At 44.8% G+C, this 16,746-nt stretch overlaps 1 protein-coding gene across 1 annotated transcript in view; it reads left to right on the top strand.

Annotated features, from left to right (window-relative positions):
• Window positions 1-16,746, top strand: part of adgrb1a (adhesion G protein-coupled receptor B1a) — a 691,398-nt gene that overhangs the window by 272,418 nt on the left and 402,234 nt on the right. The window contains exons 5-7 of the mRNA XM_070888471.1: window positions 3,430-3,594; window positions 8,130-8,294; window positions 10,329-10,493. Coding sequence (XP_070744572.1) covers window positions 3,430-3,594; window positions 8,130-8,294; window positions 10,329-10,493 — 495 coding nt within the window. The remainder of the gene's footprint in view (window positions 1-3,429; window positions 3,595-8,129; window positions 8,295-10,328; window positions 10,494-16,746) is intronic.

Raw genomic sequence — 16,746 nt, 5'->3', positions numbered from 1 at the left:
AGAAATTCCTTCTCAACTCGGTTTTAAATTGGCTCCCCCGTATTTTGAGGCTGTGCCCCCTAGTTCTAGTCTCCCCGACCAGTGGAAACAACCTCTCTGCCTCTATCTTGTCTGTCCCTTTCATTATTTTAAATGTTTCTATAAGATCACCCCTCATCCTTCTGAACTCCAACGACCCAGTCTGTTCAATCTATCAACATAAGGTAACCCTCTCATCTCCGGAATCAGCCTAGTGAATCGTCTCTGTATCCCCTCCAAAGCTAGTATATACTTCCTTAAGTAAGGTGACCAAAACTGCATGCAGTACTCCAGGTGCGACCTCACTAATACCCTATACAGTTGCAGCAGGACCTCCCTGCTTTTGTACTCCATCCCTCTCGCAATGAAGGCCAACATTCCATTCGCCTTCCTGATTACCTGCTGCACCTGCAAACTAACTTTTTGGGATTCATGCACAAGGACCCCCAGGTCCCTCTGCACCGCAGCATGTTGTAATTTCTGCCCATTCAAATAATATTCCCTTTTACTGTTTCTTTTTCCAAGGTGGATGACCTCACATTTTTCGACATTGTATTCCATCTGCCAAACCTTAGCCCATTCGCTTAACCTATCTAAATCTCTTTGCAGTCTCTCTGTGTCCTCTACACAACCCGCTTTCCCACTAATCTTTGTGTCATCTGCAAATTTTGTTACACTACACTCTGTCCCCTCTTCCAGGTCATCTATGTATATTTTAAACAGTTTTGGTCCCAGCACCGATCGCTGTGGCACACTACTAACCATCGATTTCCAACCCGAAAAGGACCCATTTATCCCGACTCTCTGCTTTCTGTTCGCCAGCCAATTCTCTATCCATGCTAATACATTTCCTCTGACTCCACGTACCTTTATCTTCTGCAGTAACCTTTTGTGTGGCACCTTATCGAATGCCTTTTGGAAATCTAAATACACCACATCCATCGGTACACCTCTATCCACCATGCTCGTTATATCCTCAAAGAATTCCAGTAAATTAGTTAAACATGATTTCCCCTTCATGAATCCACGTTGCGTCTGCTTGATTGCACTATTCCTATCTAGATGTCCCGCTATTTCTTCCTTAATGATAGCTTCAAGCATGTTCCCCACAACAGATGTTAAACTAACTGGCCTATAGTTACCTGCCTTTTGTCTGCCCCTTTTTTTAAACAGAGGCGTTACATTAGCTGCTTTCCAATCCGCTGGTACCTCCCCAGAGTCCAGAGAATTTTGGTAGATTATAACGAATGCATCTGCTATAACTTCCGCCATCTCTTTTAATACCCTGGGATGCATTTCTTCCGGACCAGGGGACTTGTCTACCTTGAGTCCCATTAGCTTATCCAGCACTACCCCCTAGTGATAGTGATTATCTCAAGGTCCTCCCTTCCCACATTCCCGTGACCAGCAATTTTTGGCATGGTTTTTGTGTCTTCCACTGTGAAGACCAAAGCAAAATAATTGTTTAAGGTCTCAGCCATTTCCACATTTCCCATTATTAAATCCTTGAGAAAAGATCACTCTGTGACCAGTTACCTTTATTACCAAGACCTCAAGAGGCAGACGGTGGGTGGAGCTTCCCTTTTTATACCGAAAAGTCCAGGTTAGGAGTATCTCCCACAAGTTTGCCCCCTGTGGTCAGTGTTCTCAAGGTATACAACTTAGGTCAGCTTATACATGGGTTACAATGAATGTTGAATGCATAACACTCTCCAACCTGTGAAACCTTCTTAAGTACCTGTGCTCCCAAAGGATTATGGGATCCCTTGGGACTCAGGGGGATGAGCCCTCTGGTGACTGTACAGAGTAAATACAAGTCCACATATATAACACTTTTGACCTATAGAGGTTCCCCTAAAAACTTGCTATCTAATAAGACTGAAAGTTCTTTGTCTCATTTCTTGTTTCAAGAACCCACCCGAAAGATGGCTTACAATTTTGGTCATGTCATCGTTTATATCTTATCGAAGTCACTTTTCTGTAGAATTCCTTTCATCTCTCTCTGTTTATACTAACCCAGGGTTTCTTCCTGTGGAAAATGCTTTGTCTATGTTGTCCCTATTCCCTCAATGCAAAGCCTAGTCCTTTGAATTATGAGGCACAAACCAGAGCTTTGTCACCTCAACCAATCTTTATGACATAGCAAAATGCCTATGTTTACACAATTGCTGCAAATATCCTTCGATTCAAAGCCTTTGCATTCAAATTGTCAAAAGATACGTAAACAAATTGAAGCGTTTACTTGAAAACCGCAGATAATTAGCTTTTCTAAGCATTTCTCTATCATTCTAAGCAGACACCTCGTCTCCAGTTCAAAACAACGATTCATATCTCATTTATACATTTGTAACAGTTTTATACATTTTTAGGCATCCTTAGTTGCTAACATGGGGTATAATCTCATGGGCATTATTAGCACTAGCCCAATAGGTCATTTCCAAAATGTATCAGCCTTGGATCAGTGATAGCACTCTTGCCACTAAGTCAGAAGCCATGCGTTCACACCCTACTCCAAGATTTGAGCATATAATCTACACTGACAGGTCAGTGCAGTATTGAGGGGGTTGTGCACTGTAAAAATTGTCGTCTTTTGGATAAGGCATTAAACCAAATCTGCCCTATCGGATGGAAGTAAATTATCCCATGGCTCTAGTTGAAGAAGATCATGTTCTCCCAGTCTCTTGGCCAACATTAATCCGTCAAACAACATCACCCAAAACAGATTGTTTGCTCATTGATCTCATTGCTGTTTGTGGGAGCTTGTTGTGTGCAAACTGATACATTTACAATACTGATTGCACTTCAAAAACAATTAATTGGCTGTGAAGCACCTTAGGATGTCCTGAGGTTGTGCAATGCGCTCTCTTAATGAACAGCTCTTTCATCCTCTTTCTATATGTGAGGCTAGTTGATGATTGTTGTTGGCCTCTTTGACCATGGGGGTCTACACATGCACCTTCCATATGGATCACCAAATGGTGATCAGGAGTTGGGGCTCTGGTTGATACTTCCACTGTCTGGCCCAGGAATACAGAGGCCAACTTTAGTGGCCATAATGCGACTCCTGTCGTCTAACTTGGTACAGACATGGATCAAACCGATAGCGACTATGTTCGGTATGGTTTAGATGGCAGAGTACTTGACAACTGTGCCATCTATAGCTCTATTTATGCTATTTCAAAGTTTATTATTGTTTCGCCAGTAGGGGAGAGCTATTGCTGTCAGTTTAGAATGCATTCATTCTTCAGGAATATGTAGTGACTGTCAAAGCAGTGCTGCTAAAGAGTTTATGTCACGCCCAATTTCCAGGTCCACCTGATTTACACTGATTAACTGTCTTTCCTCCTCCCAAATTTTCACAGATATACCTAGCCATAACATGAGATCAAGACCTTGTTATTCTGTTTACAGTCCACGGTGTCTGGGAAGAATGGTCACCATGGAGCTTGTGCTCCTCCACATGCGGAAGGGGTCACCGAGATCGCACCCGCTCCTGCATACAGCCCCAATTTGGAGGGAACCCTTGTGAAGGACCTGAGAAGCAAACCAAGTTCTGCAACATTGCGCTTTGTCCTGGTATGGTCTTTTCTTTGTTCCATTTTCATCTAACTTTGAGACTTAAGGGGTCAATTTCAACCGAACCCATTCTTTGGGAAACTGATGAGAGTGGGTGCAATGCTGGTTTTACATGATTTTACTCTCCTTTGAATTCCAACCCCGATCCTGTGAATTTGCAGTCCAGTAAGTTAGGTTAAAATTGACCCCTTAGACTTTGGATATGTTCAAATATACTTACAATCATTAACGAGTTTCAAAGCAGTTTAAGAATTGATGATTTTCAATGACACGAGGGGAAGACGTCCTCTCGACATTGTGTGTTAGTCTCATCATTAACATAGCATAAAGATTTCCCAAGTAGTCTAGGTCTGGGGAAATGCTCTAATAGAACATTTTCATCAAAAGTAATTATCAGGGTAAATCTCCCTACTATGATTACGATGTTGCTAACACTTAGCAGACAGGGATTTCCCCTTATCGTGAACAAAGTCCCTTAAACCACACGTTATGAGTAATTATCTTGAACTCACCAATGCTGTTTATTTTATCTATTTGCACAGTACTCTAACTTGTTCACTGAAATATGCTTTAAGGGGCACGGTCTCCATTCTGTTTACATTCTAGAGTTCATGTTTAGATCCCTTCATGGTCTCATTCCACCCTATCTCTGTCAGCGGTTCCATCCCTAAAACCCCTCGTCTTTCCTCCCTGAAATAGAAACATAGAAACATAGAAAATAGGTGCAGGAGTAGGCCATTCAGCCCTTCGAGCCTGCACCACCATTCAATATCATCATGGCTGATCATTCACCTCAGTACCCCTTTCCCCCTTTCTCTCCATACCCCTTGATCCCTTTAGCCGTAAGGGCCACTTCTAACTCCCTCTTGAATATATCCAATGAACTGGCATCAACACCTCTCTGCGGTAGGGAATTCCACAGGTTAACAACTCTGAGTGAGGAAGTTTCCCCTCATCTCAGTCCTAAATGGCTTACCCATTATCCTAAGACTGTGTCCTCTGGTTCTGGACTTCCCCAACATCGGGAACATTCTACCCGCATCTAACCTGTCCCGTCCCGTCAGAATCTTATACGTTTCTATGATATCCACTCTCATCCTTCTAAACTCCAATGTATAAAGGCCCAGTTGATTCAGTCTCTCCTCATATGTCAGTCCAGCCATCCCTGGAATCAATCTGGTGAACCTTCGCTGCACTCCCTCAATAGCAAGAACGTCCTTCCTCAGATTAGGAGACCAAAACTGAATACAATATTCCAGGTGAGGCCTCACCAAGGCCCTGTACAACTGCAGTAAGACCTCCCTGCTCCTATACTCAAATCCCCTAGCTATGAAGGCGAACATGCAATTTGCCTTCTTCACCGCCTGCTGTACCTGCATGCCAACTTTCAATGACTGATGAACCATGACACCCAGGTTGTACCACCCCTTTTCCTAATCTGCCGCCATTCAGATAATACGCCGCCTTTGTGTTTTTGCCACCAAAATGGATAACCTCAAATTTATCCACATTATACTGCATCTGCCATGCATTTGCCCACTCTCCTAACCTGTCCAAATCACCCTGCAGCCTCTTAGCATTCTCCTCACAGCTCACACCGTCACCCAGTTTAGTGTCATCTGCAAACTTGGAGATATTACCCTCAATTCCTTTATCTAAATCATTAATGTATATTGTGAAGAGCTGGATTCCCTGCACTGAGCCCTGCGGTACTCCACTAGTTACTGCCTCCCATTCCGAAAAGGACCCGTTTATCCCGACTCTCTGATTCCTGCCTACTCTATCCACGCCACCCCCAATACCATGTGCCTTGATCTTGTACACCAATCTCTTGTGTGGTACCTTGTCAAAGGTCTTTCAAAGGTTCTACCTTGTCCACTCTACTAGTTACATCCTCAAAAAATTCGAGAAGATTGGTCAAGCATGATTTCCCTTCATAAATCCATGCTGACTTGGACCGATCCTGTCACTGCTTTCCAAATACGCTGCTATTTCATCCTTAATAATAGATGCCAACATTTTCCCCACTACTGATGTCAGGCTAACTGGTCTATAATTCCCTGTTTTCTCTCTCCCTCCTTTTTTCCAATCTCCAATCCTCTGACTCTCATGAATTGCCGCTCCCTTCATTCCACCTTTGATGGCCATACCATCAGCCATCGAGGCCGGTCACTCTGGAATTCCCTCTCTAAACCGCATTGCTTCTCCATCCCTCTTCCTTTAAGACCCTTCTTAAAACCCACTACTTTCACCAAGCTTTTGGTCACTCTTCCTAATTTCCCATCCTTTTGCTCAGCAGCCATTCTCTAAGTTACACTGCTGGAAGCACTTTGTAATGTTTTAAATGTTGAACTTGTTATATAAATGCAACTTGTTGATAGTAATGAAGTATCATGAATCTGGATTATGTTCAGGTTAAACTGTTGTGGAGACATCCCCATGAGTTCTGTTATGTTAAATGGGTAAATACAGACATAGACCATTAAGTACTTTATTGAGCATGATGAACCTATCCCATCCATCTGATTTTTGGTTCTGATTCTTTACTTGGACACATCTAAAGCAGATGATAAGATCTCTATAAATTTGAAACCAGCACAAGACGTTTCAGGGTCTAGAAAGTTTGTGTAGAAATTTGAGTTTGATTTAGGGAATTATGAATTACAGACAAGTTTCAAGGCTTTCCGAATAGCTTAGTGGGTACATAAACCACCTGGGTACTAACTTATAATGTACCATCCTCTGTCGTCGAACTACAGTACGTGGACGACGTTTGCGTCTGCGCACATTCAGAGGCTGAACTCCATGCCATCGTCTATATCCTCACCGAGGTGTACGAAAGCATGGGCCTTACACTAAACATCCGTAAGACAAAGGTCCTCCACCAACCTGACCCCGTCACACAGCACTACCCTCCGATCATCAAAATCCATGGCGCGGCCCTGGACATCGTGGACCAAGTTCCATACCTCGAGAGCATACTATCAGCAAGGGCAGACATCGACGACGAAGTTCAACACCGCCTCCAGTGCATCAGTGCAGCCTTCGCTCACCTGAGGAAGAGGGTGTTCAAAGACCAGGCCCTCAAATCTGGCACTAAACTTACGGTCTGCAGGGCTACAGTGATACCTGTCCTCCTTTATGGCTCAGAGACGTGGACCATATACAGTAGACACCTCAAATCGCTGGAGAAATATCACCAATGATGCTTCTGCAAAATCTTGCAAATCCCCTGGGAGGATAGACGCACCAACGTCAGTGTTCTTGATCAGGCCAACATCCCCAGCATGGAAGCACTGACCACACTCGACCACATTGTCCGTATGCCCGACATGAGACTCCCAAAGCAAGTGCTCTATTCGGAACTCCTACACGGCAGGCGATCCCCAGGTGGGCAGAGGAAACGTTTCAAGGACACCCTCAAAACCTCCTTGATAAAGTGCAACACCCCCCACCGACACCTGGGAATCCCTGGCCAAAGACCACCCTAAGTGGAGGAAAAGCAATCGGGAGGGCGCTGAGCACCTTGCGTCTTGTTGCTGAGAACATGCAGAAAACAAGTGCAAACAGCGGAAGAAGCGTGCGGCAAACCAGACTCCCCACCCACCCTTTCCTTCAACCACTGTCTGTCCCATCTGTGACAGAGATTGTAATTCCCGTATTGGACTGTACAGTCACCTGAGAACTCACCTTTTAGAGTGGAAGCAAATCTTCCTCGATTTCGAGCGACTGCCTATGATGATGAATTTATCAATGAAGTAGGTGCCAATTTTGATCCCTGGACTGATTTCAGTAAGAGTGACAATGGAGCAGCACAATTGGCTTCTTTCAATGGGAGAGAGGAGATTTCCACTCCTGATTTCTATCCAGTGGCCACCACTGAAAGTACAGGTTCACTTGGTAAGTAGTTTGTTTTATTGTGCTGTGAAATTGTGACAACAACAACTTGCATTTATATAACATCTTTAACATAGTAAAATATCCCAAGCAGCTTCGCAGGAGTATAATCAGATAAAAATTGACTCTGAGCCAAAGAAAGAGACATTAGGACAGGTGACTAAAAGCTTGGTCAAAGTAGTAGCAACATATGATCCATTGTATACCAGCAAGTACAAATAATATGCTATGACAATAATAAGAATACAACATCATGATAAATTTGAAGAATAGCATAAGGCCATTAGGACTAATAAGTCCCTTTTGTTGACAGATTGAGTCCACCTACTGCCTTCTCATCATCCCCCTCAGTCCAATTTCTCTCTGGAAAGAGAACCAATTATTTCTTCAACTCACTCATACTGTGCACTTCGGTGGTCTTCTCTAGCAACTTATTTCATAACGCTTTTGGGTGAAAGAGTGCCACCTAGCTTAGTTTCCGATTCCCAACTTCATAATTTTAGCCTATGCATTCTGATAGTTGAATCTTTCAGCATAGCAAGCAATTTACCTGGAACATCTTTGCCAATTCCCATCATACTCTTAAAAATGTAATGTTTAATTTATATTTATATTCCTATGTTTTCTTTTCCAATAAGTGGATGGGAACTGGAATGATTGGTCCAGCTGGAGTCAGTGTTCTGCCACCTGCTCAAATGGGACACAACAGCGAACAAGGGAGTGCAATGGGCCTTCCTTTGGTGGAGCTGAATGCCAGGGTTACTGGTCTGAAAACAGGCCATGCTTTCCAAGACAGTGTCCAGGTAAGTTTTATTCTTTCAAAGAGTCAGTTCTGTGCTTTTTTTGTGGCTAGTTCAAGTGATGACTAACATCGTTAAAAAAATAGCTTTAGCCGGCAGGGCTGAATTTCAAGATTTCAGTCTCAGCTGGAGCAGGAACCTAAACCCAAATGTTCAATTATTTATTTTGTTAGCTTCTAATCTGGGTTCCTAATGCTACTGGGAAAGCACCCTGACCTCATTACTCCGAGGGCCTTCTTGCCCAGTGTAAGTTCTGGCGAGTGCCCACCAGGAATTTCCACCACTGACTCTGTCAGAGTATCCAGGGCCATGGGGATGTTCTCTAATTTGAATACGACTGGGAAGTTCCTTGTCATTATTCGCACATCTTGGGCTCCATCAGAGCAGGGGGGCCAGATAATGCAGTGCAGCGCAGCCTCTCTTCAGACAGGACTCCTGTACACGAGAAACTTCTGAAAGGATCTATTGGCCCCCCTTTTAATCTCTTCCAGGATCGATGTTTTCCTCAGGGGCCCAGGTCAGGAACCAGGACCACACAGATGCTGAGTGAGCTCGTGCATTTTGTTGATCCTGGCATACCGGCAGCCCAGTATAATGCAAGTTCGAGTCAAGCACAACTTAGGAATTCTCTCCCCTGGCTCTGACATAAGTGATTATGTTTGGGACAGATGGAGGTTACACTGCACACTGGCCTCAGTAGAAACACACCGATAAGACTGGGAACCGATATATCTGGGTCTTGGCCTAATTCCTGGACCTTCTGCTGTACTCTCGGCAAATTTATGATCTGCATATTTTTGGGATCCATTATCTGAGTGGGCGCTTGCCTCATTTTTGTCCATGGGGTCTACAACAGTTGCAAATCTCAAAAAATGTTGGTGAAAGAGCCATTCCTTGTCCTCTTTTTGGGACTAGAGCTAGATGTTATAAAGTTATAATTTTCTTGTTACTGATAAAGCATTGCCCAGTGGCATAATGAATCAGAGGCTTAAAACACTTATGTAAGTGGCCTGGGCCTTGCCGAATATGATGGTGTTAATAATAGAAAGCTGGTAATGTTGCATAGCAACTGTTGGCTCGTGAAATGATTTCTGCTTTGGCAGGGTTGTTCCAAGCAGTTTATTGAAGTGAGCACCCTGCACTATGTGCCATTATAATATAATTGTCTCCCTTGATTGGTAAGGGTGGATTTTCTGATTTATAGTATTGTTTTTAACAAACTGGAGATATAGTTACGTCTCAACAGTGAAGAAATATGATGTCAATCTGACAGTCAATTTCACCTTCTGTGAATAGTAAAATTGGATTAGCTGAAGGGTAACTACTGTCGAGACTTCATCCTCATTGACGATACTTTGGTGAAGTCTAAATGAAGGTCTGATATAGTAAACTCAACCACAGTCCATTTGATAACATGAACTGCAAGCCCATTCTCTCTCCGCACTGTCTCCCCCATAGATAACAAGGGCTGAATATGGACAGCATTGTAAGTGAAGTCCCTTTTTTGCCTTTTGATACATAAGGTAATGCTGGCAAGAGGTAGCAGCAAAACCAATGAAGCATAAGAACCCTTCTGCTTCCTCAGTACAAATACTGTCACTAAAGCTAAATACTGCGGATGCTGGAAATTGGAAATAAAAACAGTAAAATGCTGGAAATACTCAGCAGGTCAGGCAGCATCTGTGGAGAAAGAAACAAGAGTTAACATTTCGGGTCGATGACCTTTCATCAGGACCTACAATTACTTTTATGTACCTTTCATCAGAACTGATGTAGGATCATCGACCCGAAACGTTAACTCTGCTTCTCCCTCCACATAGCTAGCTGGCTCTGAAGCAAGCACCCTTACTGTCATGTGCTGAGTTGCTCTATGTAGTTTTATGTTAATTACAAGCATAACAGCCAATATAACAGTCAGTAGATGCTGGAATGCTGAGGATGCATGAGCTCTAAATCTCGCGCATTCCTGATTACTAAGACTTTAAATGTACCGGATGAATTGAGATCTATTAGCAACATTGATGTCTTGTGTTACAGTGGATGGAAAATGGCAAAAATGGAGCAGTTGGGAACCATGCACCAAAAGTTGTGATGGTGGCACACAGCTTCGAGTGAGGGTATGCTCCGGGCCATTTTTTGGAGGATTGCAGTGTGATGGACCTCAAGAGGAGTACAGGTTGTGCAACGACAAAAAGTGCCCAGGTAAATATTTTGGGCTGTGGCTATGTTGCAATCTAGAATTAATGAGGGTGGTGCATTGGGGAAATATCTTTGTGCCTTAACATTCTGTGCCATAAAATGATGAAGTTGCTGTTTTATGGTTACTATTCCACAAATGGTGAGCTACTGAGGGTTTGCAGCATAGATTTACCAGCATTATTATGAGGGATGAGAAATTATAGTTTTGAGAGAATTGAGATATGGGACTATTTCCTTCAAATTAGAGAATAAGAGATTTAATAGAGGTTTTTGTTAAAAAATAGAAAATAAGAGAGTGAGAAGACAGTTTAAGAGAAATATAATTATCAGGGAAGACTGAACAGCTGGGGCTTTTTATTCTACAAATGAGGAGACTGAGAGATGACCTGATAGAAGTCTTCCATAAATATAAGATTGTCATTAATAAATCCAACATGGAATTCAGAAGAAACTTCTTTACTCAGAGAATGGTGAGAATGTGGAACGAGTTGAGGTGAATAACATAGATGCATTTAAGGGGAAACTAGATAAGTACATGAGGGAGAAAGAGATAGAGGGGATGGTTAATAGGGTGAGATGAAGCAGGGTGAGGGAAGGCTCGCGTGAATCATAAATACCAGCATTGACCTGATGGGCCGAATGGCCTGTATCTGTGCCATAAATTCTCTGTAAATTTCTTTAAACAGAGTGCAGAGTTTGGAAGACTTTGTACAGGGAATAATTGAGGTATAGACCAGTGCATCAAGTGGATAATTATTTGAAGCAGAGGAAAAGACAGGGTTATGGGGTGAAAGGAGAGCAGAAGACTAGTTTTAGATGGTTTTTGCGAAGAATTGGCACAGCTGCAATAGACTGAATGGCCTGCTGTGTTGTAAATGTCCGACGGTTTTGTATGTCTATTTTACCAGAGGAAGGACAGAGGATGAAAGGAGGGAGTCAGCCTGGGTTATCCTAGCAGCTGCTTTAAAAATGTCACTGGCAGGAGCAGAGACTTGGGAGTAGTTTCCCGTAAATCCCTTTCATTTAGCCAACTTTGTGTAACGAGACAGAGTTGGAAAGAATCAAGAAGCTAAATAACTATGTAACGATAATAGATAGCTGTGAAAGGAGCACAAGCTATTAACGCATTCAGGGGACTCTGACAATGTTCAACTCATCATGTTATTATAAATTGCTGACAGTTGCTGCTGTGAGACATAATTGTCAAATGGCTCAGACTTGCACCCAAATTAACTGTATGCACTGTTACTTAGCAACCGATAGTGTCTCCATGACCACCGCTTCAAAATGGTTGTCACGTTTAAAAAAAAAATAAAACACAGAAAGTAGTGATGGGGATAATTACAATAAAAAAGCAAACAATCAGGTCAGGGAAGGAGGGATTATATTTTCAGATTAAACAAAGCAATCCATACAAGGTTAGAAGTGAAAATTAGGCCATGAGTTCCTTTGAGTGCCAATATCTCATAGTTCTGCGGTACATGAAGAACTAGACTAAATCCATTTCATAACACGAATGTTTGCACGACATCTGAAGGTCAAAGGTAAAGGAATAAAAGATGTCAACATATGAATATGATGGAACACCGTCTTAATCTGTTCAATATTTCTACACTGGCCCCACCCCCTCCCCTGAATATCCTGGCGTCCCCTGATTTGGAATGAACACTCTCCCATGTCCCTTCAGTGACCTGAAATCGGCAGTAAATGCATATAAGACTGTGCAGAGTCTCAACATCTCCCTAAATATAAAGAAGAAAGGCCAAGAACAATTTGCATTTTCACAGCACTTTCAGTTTTTAAAAAATTCATTCTTGGGATGTAAACATTGCTGGGAAGGCTGGCATTTACTGCCCACCCCCTGGTTGCCCTGAGATCATGGTGGCAGGCCTTCTTCTTCAATCACTGCAGCCGATGAGGTAAATATGCTCCTACAATGCTGTTAGCTAGGGGGTTCCTGGAATTTTGATCCAACTACCATGAAGGACTGCCAAATGTGTCCAGATCCGGATGGTGTATGACTTGGAGGGGAACTTGGAGGTGATGGTATTCCCATGTGGCTGTTGCCCTTGTCCTTCTGTGTGGTGGAGATGGTGGGTTTGGTAGGTGCTGCCGAAAAAGACTTGGCGAGTTGCTAAGTGCATCTGTACATGGTCCCCACTGCAGCTACAGTATGCTGTTGATGGTAGGGCTGGATCTTTAGGCTAGTGGATGGAGTGTCAATCAAGCAGACTGCTTTGTCCTGGGTGGTGTCAAGCTTCTTGAGTGTTGTTGCAGCTGCACCCATCCAGGAAGTTTCCATCACATTCCTGACTTATGTCTTGTGGGTGGTGGAGAGGCTCTTGGGAGTCAGGAGGTGAGCCACACACTGCAGAATACGCAGTCTCTGACCTGCTCTTGTAGCAAATCATCATCATAGGCAGTCCCTCGGAATCAAGGAAGACTTGCTTCCACTCTAAAAATGAGTTCTTAGGTGACGGAACAGTCCAATATGAGAGCCACAGTCCCTGTCACAGGTGGGACAGACAGTCGTTGAGGGAAAAGGTGGGTGGGACTGGTTTGCCGCATGCTCTTTCTGTTGCCTGCGCTTGGTTTTTGCATGCTCTCTGCGATGAGACTCGAGGTGTTCAGTGCCCTCTGGGATGCACTTCCTCCACTTAGGACAATCTTTGGCCAGGGTCTCCCAGGTGTCGGTGGGGATGCTGCACTTTATCAAGGAGGCTTTGAGGGTGTCCTTGAAATGTTTCCTCTGCCCATTTATGTAGATCGTCCAGTTGAGTTTCTAGTCAATGGTGAGGCCCAAAATGTTGATAGTGGGGGACTCAAAAATGGTAATGCCATGAATGCCAAGGGGAGGTGGTTTTGTTCTCCCTTCTTGGAGATGGTCATTGAATGGCAATTATGTGGAGCAGATTTGCCATGCTCCTTCTGCTAGCCTGATTAGGCATGTTCAGTGGCATTGCACTGGGATCGGGCCCTAATTCGGGCATGATCCAGTTGCTCAGCCTTTAACTTTCCATAGTGGATAGTAAGGTCCTATTTCCATTGGTGGAGGGGTCCATTACGAGGGTGTATAGTTTTAAGGTGGCTGGTGGAAGGTTTAGAGGAGATTTGAGGGGGGGGCCTCTTTACGCAGAGGGTTGTGCGGATCTGGAACTCGCTGCCTGGAAGTGTGGTGGATGCAGAAACCCTCGTCACTTTTAAGAGACGGTTGGATGGGCATTTAAAGTGCCGTAACATGCGGGATTATGGACCTAGAGCTGGTAATTGGGATTAGACTGGATGAACTTTTGTTGGACAGCGCAGATATAATGGCGCTACTCAGCGCCGAGCTTGCGGCCATCATCTCACCGTAGGCAATTAGGCTCATACAGCAGTGCCTGGTCTCCAGTAGTCTTGGACCCCTTGCCACTGGACCAAGACCTTGCTCAGCTAAGCCCGTGCGGTTGCCGGTGTGCAGCGACCACCCCACGTTAAAAGAACTCACACACAGGCATCTTCCACTTCACATATATGAAGTTCAGGACCTGGAACATCAGGACCCTCCTGGACAATTCCACCAGCAACAGACCGGAACGCCGCATCGCCATAGTTGCCCAGGAACTTAGATGTTTTGACATTGACATCACCACCCTAAGCGAGACCCGGCGGGCAGGGGAAGGCCAGCTGAAGGAACATGGTGGAGGTTACATCTTTTTCTGGAAAGGAAAACCAGAGGAATAACGGCGCCTTCATGGAGTCGGCTTTGCCATCAAAAATGAACTAGTCGACCGCTTCAAAGACTCCCCCTGCAGGGTTAACGAACGCCTCATGACTCTTCGCCTTATCTTATCCCGGAACCAATGCTCCACAGTCATCAGTGCGTAAGCCCCAACACTCGATGCAACAGATGAGGCTAAAGAGGGTTTTTATTTCAACCTCGAGACATCCCTGTCCTGCATCCCCATGGGCAACAAATTGATCCTCCTAAATGACTTTAATGCCAGGGTCAGCAAAGACAGCCCTCTGGGAACGCGTGATTGGCAGAGAGTGGGTAGGGAAAGCCAACTCCAGTTGTACCCTCCTCCTGACAAAATGTCTAGAACATGAACTCCTCATCACCAACAACCTGTTCTGCCAGAGGGACAAATACAAGGCATAGTGGCAACACCCTTGCTCCAAACACTGGCATCTGCTCAACTACGTCATCGTCCGAGCCAGGGATCGCAAGGTTGTGCGCATTACCCACGCCATGATAGGAGCTGACGACTGCTGGATGGATCATCGCCTAATCCGATCCATTATCAATATAAACATAGCTCCAAAGCAGAGGGGACAGCAGAAGCAGTGCCGCAAAAAAGTTAATGCCGGGGCACTTAAAGACGCAGCTTAGAGAGCCCTCTACAGCCAGCGCCTCACAGCTAATCTGGCGTGCCTTGATGACCCTGAGACCCTCTGAAGAGACACTTGGTTACTCAACCAGAAAACACCAGGACTGGTTTGATGAAAATGATCAGGAGATCCAAGAACTAAAAGATCATAAGCGTAGAGTTTTTCTGAGCCTCAAGCAACAACCCAACTCGGAAGCTGCAAAGCAACATTACAGACGGCTCATGGCTGAGGTCCAACAAAAAACCCGGGACCTAAAGAACAGGTGGTGGATAGCGAAAGCACAGGAGATACAACAACTGGCCGACAGCCACGATATGCGAGGATTCTTCATTGAAGTCAAGGCCACCTACGGTCCAAACTCTCAAGGCCACACTCCACTCCTGGCCAAGAATGGGGAAATACTTATCAAGGACACCGAGGCTGTCAGGGCCCACTGGAAGGAGAACTTTGAAGATCTCCTCAATCGAGACTCTGCCTTTGACTCGAGTGTTCTCAACTCCATCCCGCAGCATGCGACCTGCCACCACCTCAGTGAAACCCCAATGCTAACGAGGTAGGCAAAGCCATAAAACAGCTCAAGAATAGCAAGTCTATGGGTGCGGATGGAATTCCTGTTGAGGCGCAAAAGTATGACGGAGAGGCATAGTTGGCATGGATACCTGACCTCATCTCTCTCATTTGGAGGGAGGAGAGCATGCCGGGAGATCTACGAGATGCAGTGACCGTGACAATCTTTAAAAAGGGGGACAAGTCCGACTGTGGCAACTACAAGGGAATCTCCATGCTATCAGCCACTGAGAAGGTTGTCGTTAGAGTTCTCCTCAATCGTCTTCTCCCTGTGGCCGAGGAGCTCCTTCCGGAATCACAGTGCGGATTTCATCCCCTACAGGGCATAGAAACATAGAAAATAGGTGCAGGAGTAGGCCATTCAGCATTTCGAGCCTGCACCACCATTCAATAAGATCATGGCTGATCATTCACCTCAGTACCCCTTTCCTGATTTCTCTCCATACCTCTTGATCCCTTTAGCCGTAAGGGCCACATCTAACTCCCTCTTGAATATATCCAATGAACTGGCATCAACAACTCTCTGCGGTAGGGAATTCCACAGGTTAACAACTCTCTGAGTGAAGAAGTTTCTCCTCATCTCAGTCCTAAATGGCTTACCCCTTATCCTTAGACTGTGTCCCCTGGGTCTGGACTTCCCCAACATCGGGAACATTCTTCCTGCATCTACCCAGTTCAGTCCCGTCAGAATTTTATATGTTTCTATGAGATCCCCTCTCATCCTTCTCAACTCCAGTGACTACAGGCCCAGTCGATCCAATCTCTCCTCATATGTCAGTCCTGCCATCCCGGGAATCAGTCTGGTGAACCTTCGCTGCACTTCCTCAATTGCAAGAATGTCCTTCCTCAGATTAGGAGACCAAAACTGAACACAACGGACGTGATCTTTGCAGCCCGACATCAGCAGGAAAAATGCAGGGAGCAGCGCCAGCCCTGATACATGGCTTTTTTCGATTTTACAAATGCCTTTGACACTGTCAACTGTGAGGGCTTATGGAGCGTCCTCCTCCATTTTGGATGACCCCAAAAGTTCATCAACATCCTTCGCCTGCTCCATGACGACATACAGGCTGTGATCCTTACCAGTGGTTCCCTTACAGACCCAATCCACATCCAGATCGGGGTCAAATAGGGCTGCATTATCACTCCAACCCTCTTCTCAATCTTCCTCGCTGCCATGCTCCACCTCACTGTCAACAAGCTCCCTGCTGGAGTGGAACTACACTACAGAACCAGTGGGAAGCTGTTTAACCTACACCGCCTCCAGGCCAGGTCCAAGATCATCCCAACCTCTGTCGTTGAGCTGCAGTACACGGAC

This window comes from Pristiophorus japonicus, chromosome 1, assembly GCF_044704955.1.
Source record: "Pristiophorus japonicus isolate sPriJap1 chromosome 1, sPriJap1.hap1, whole genome shotgun sequence".
Taxonomy (NCBI): domain Eukaryota; kingdom Metazoa; phylum Chordata; class Chondrichthyes; family Pristiophoridae; genus Pristiophorus; species Pristiophorus japonicus.
The sequence above is the reverse complement of the archived record's forward strand: the minus strand, read 5'-3'. Positions and strand labels throughout refer to the sequence as shown.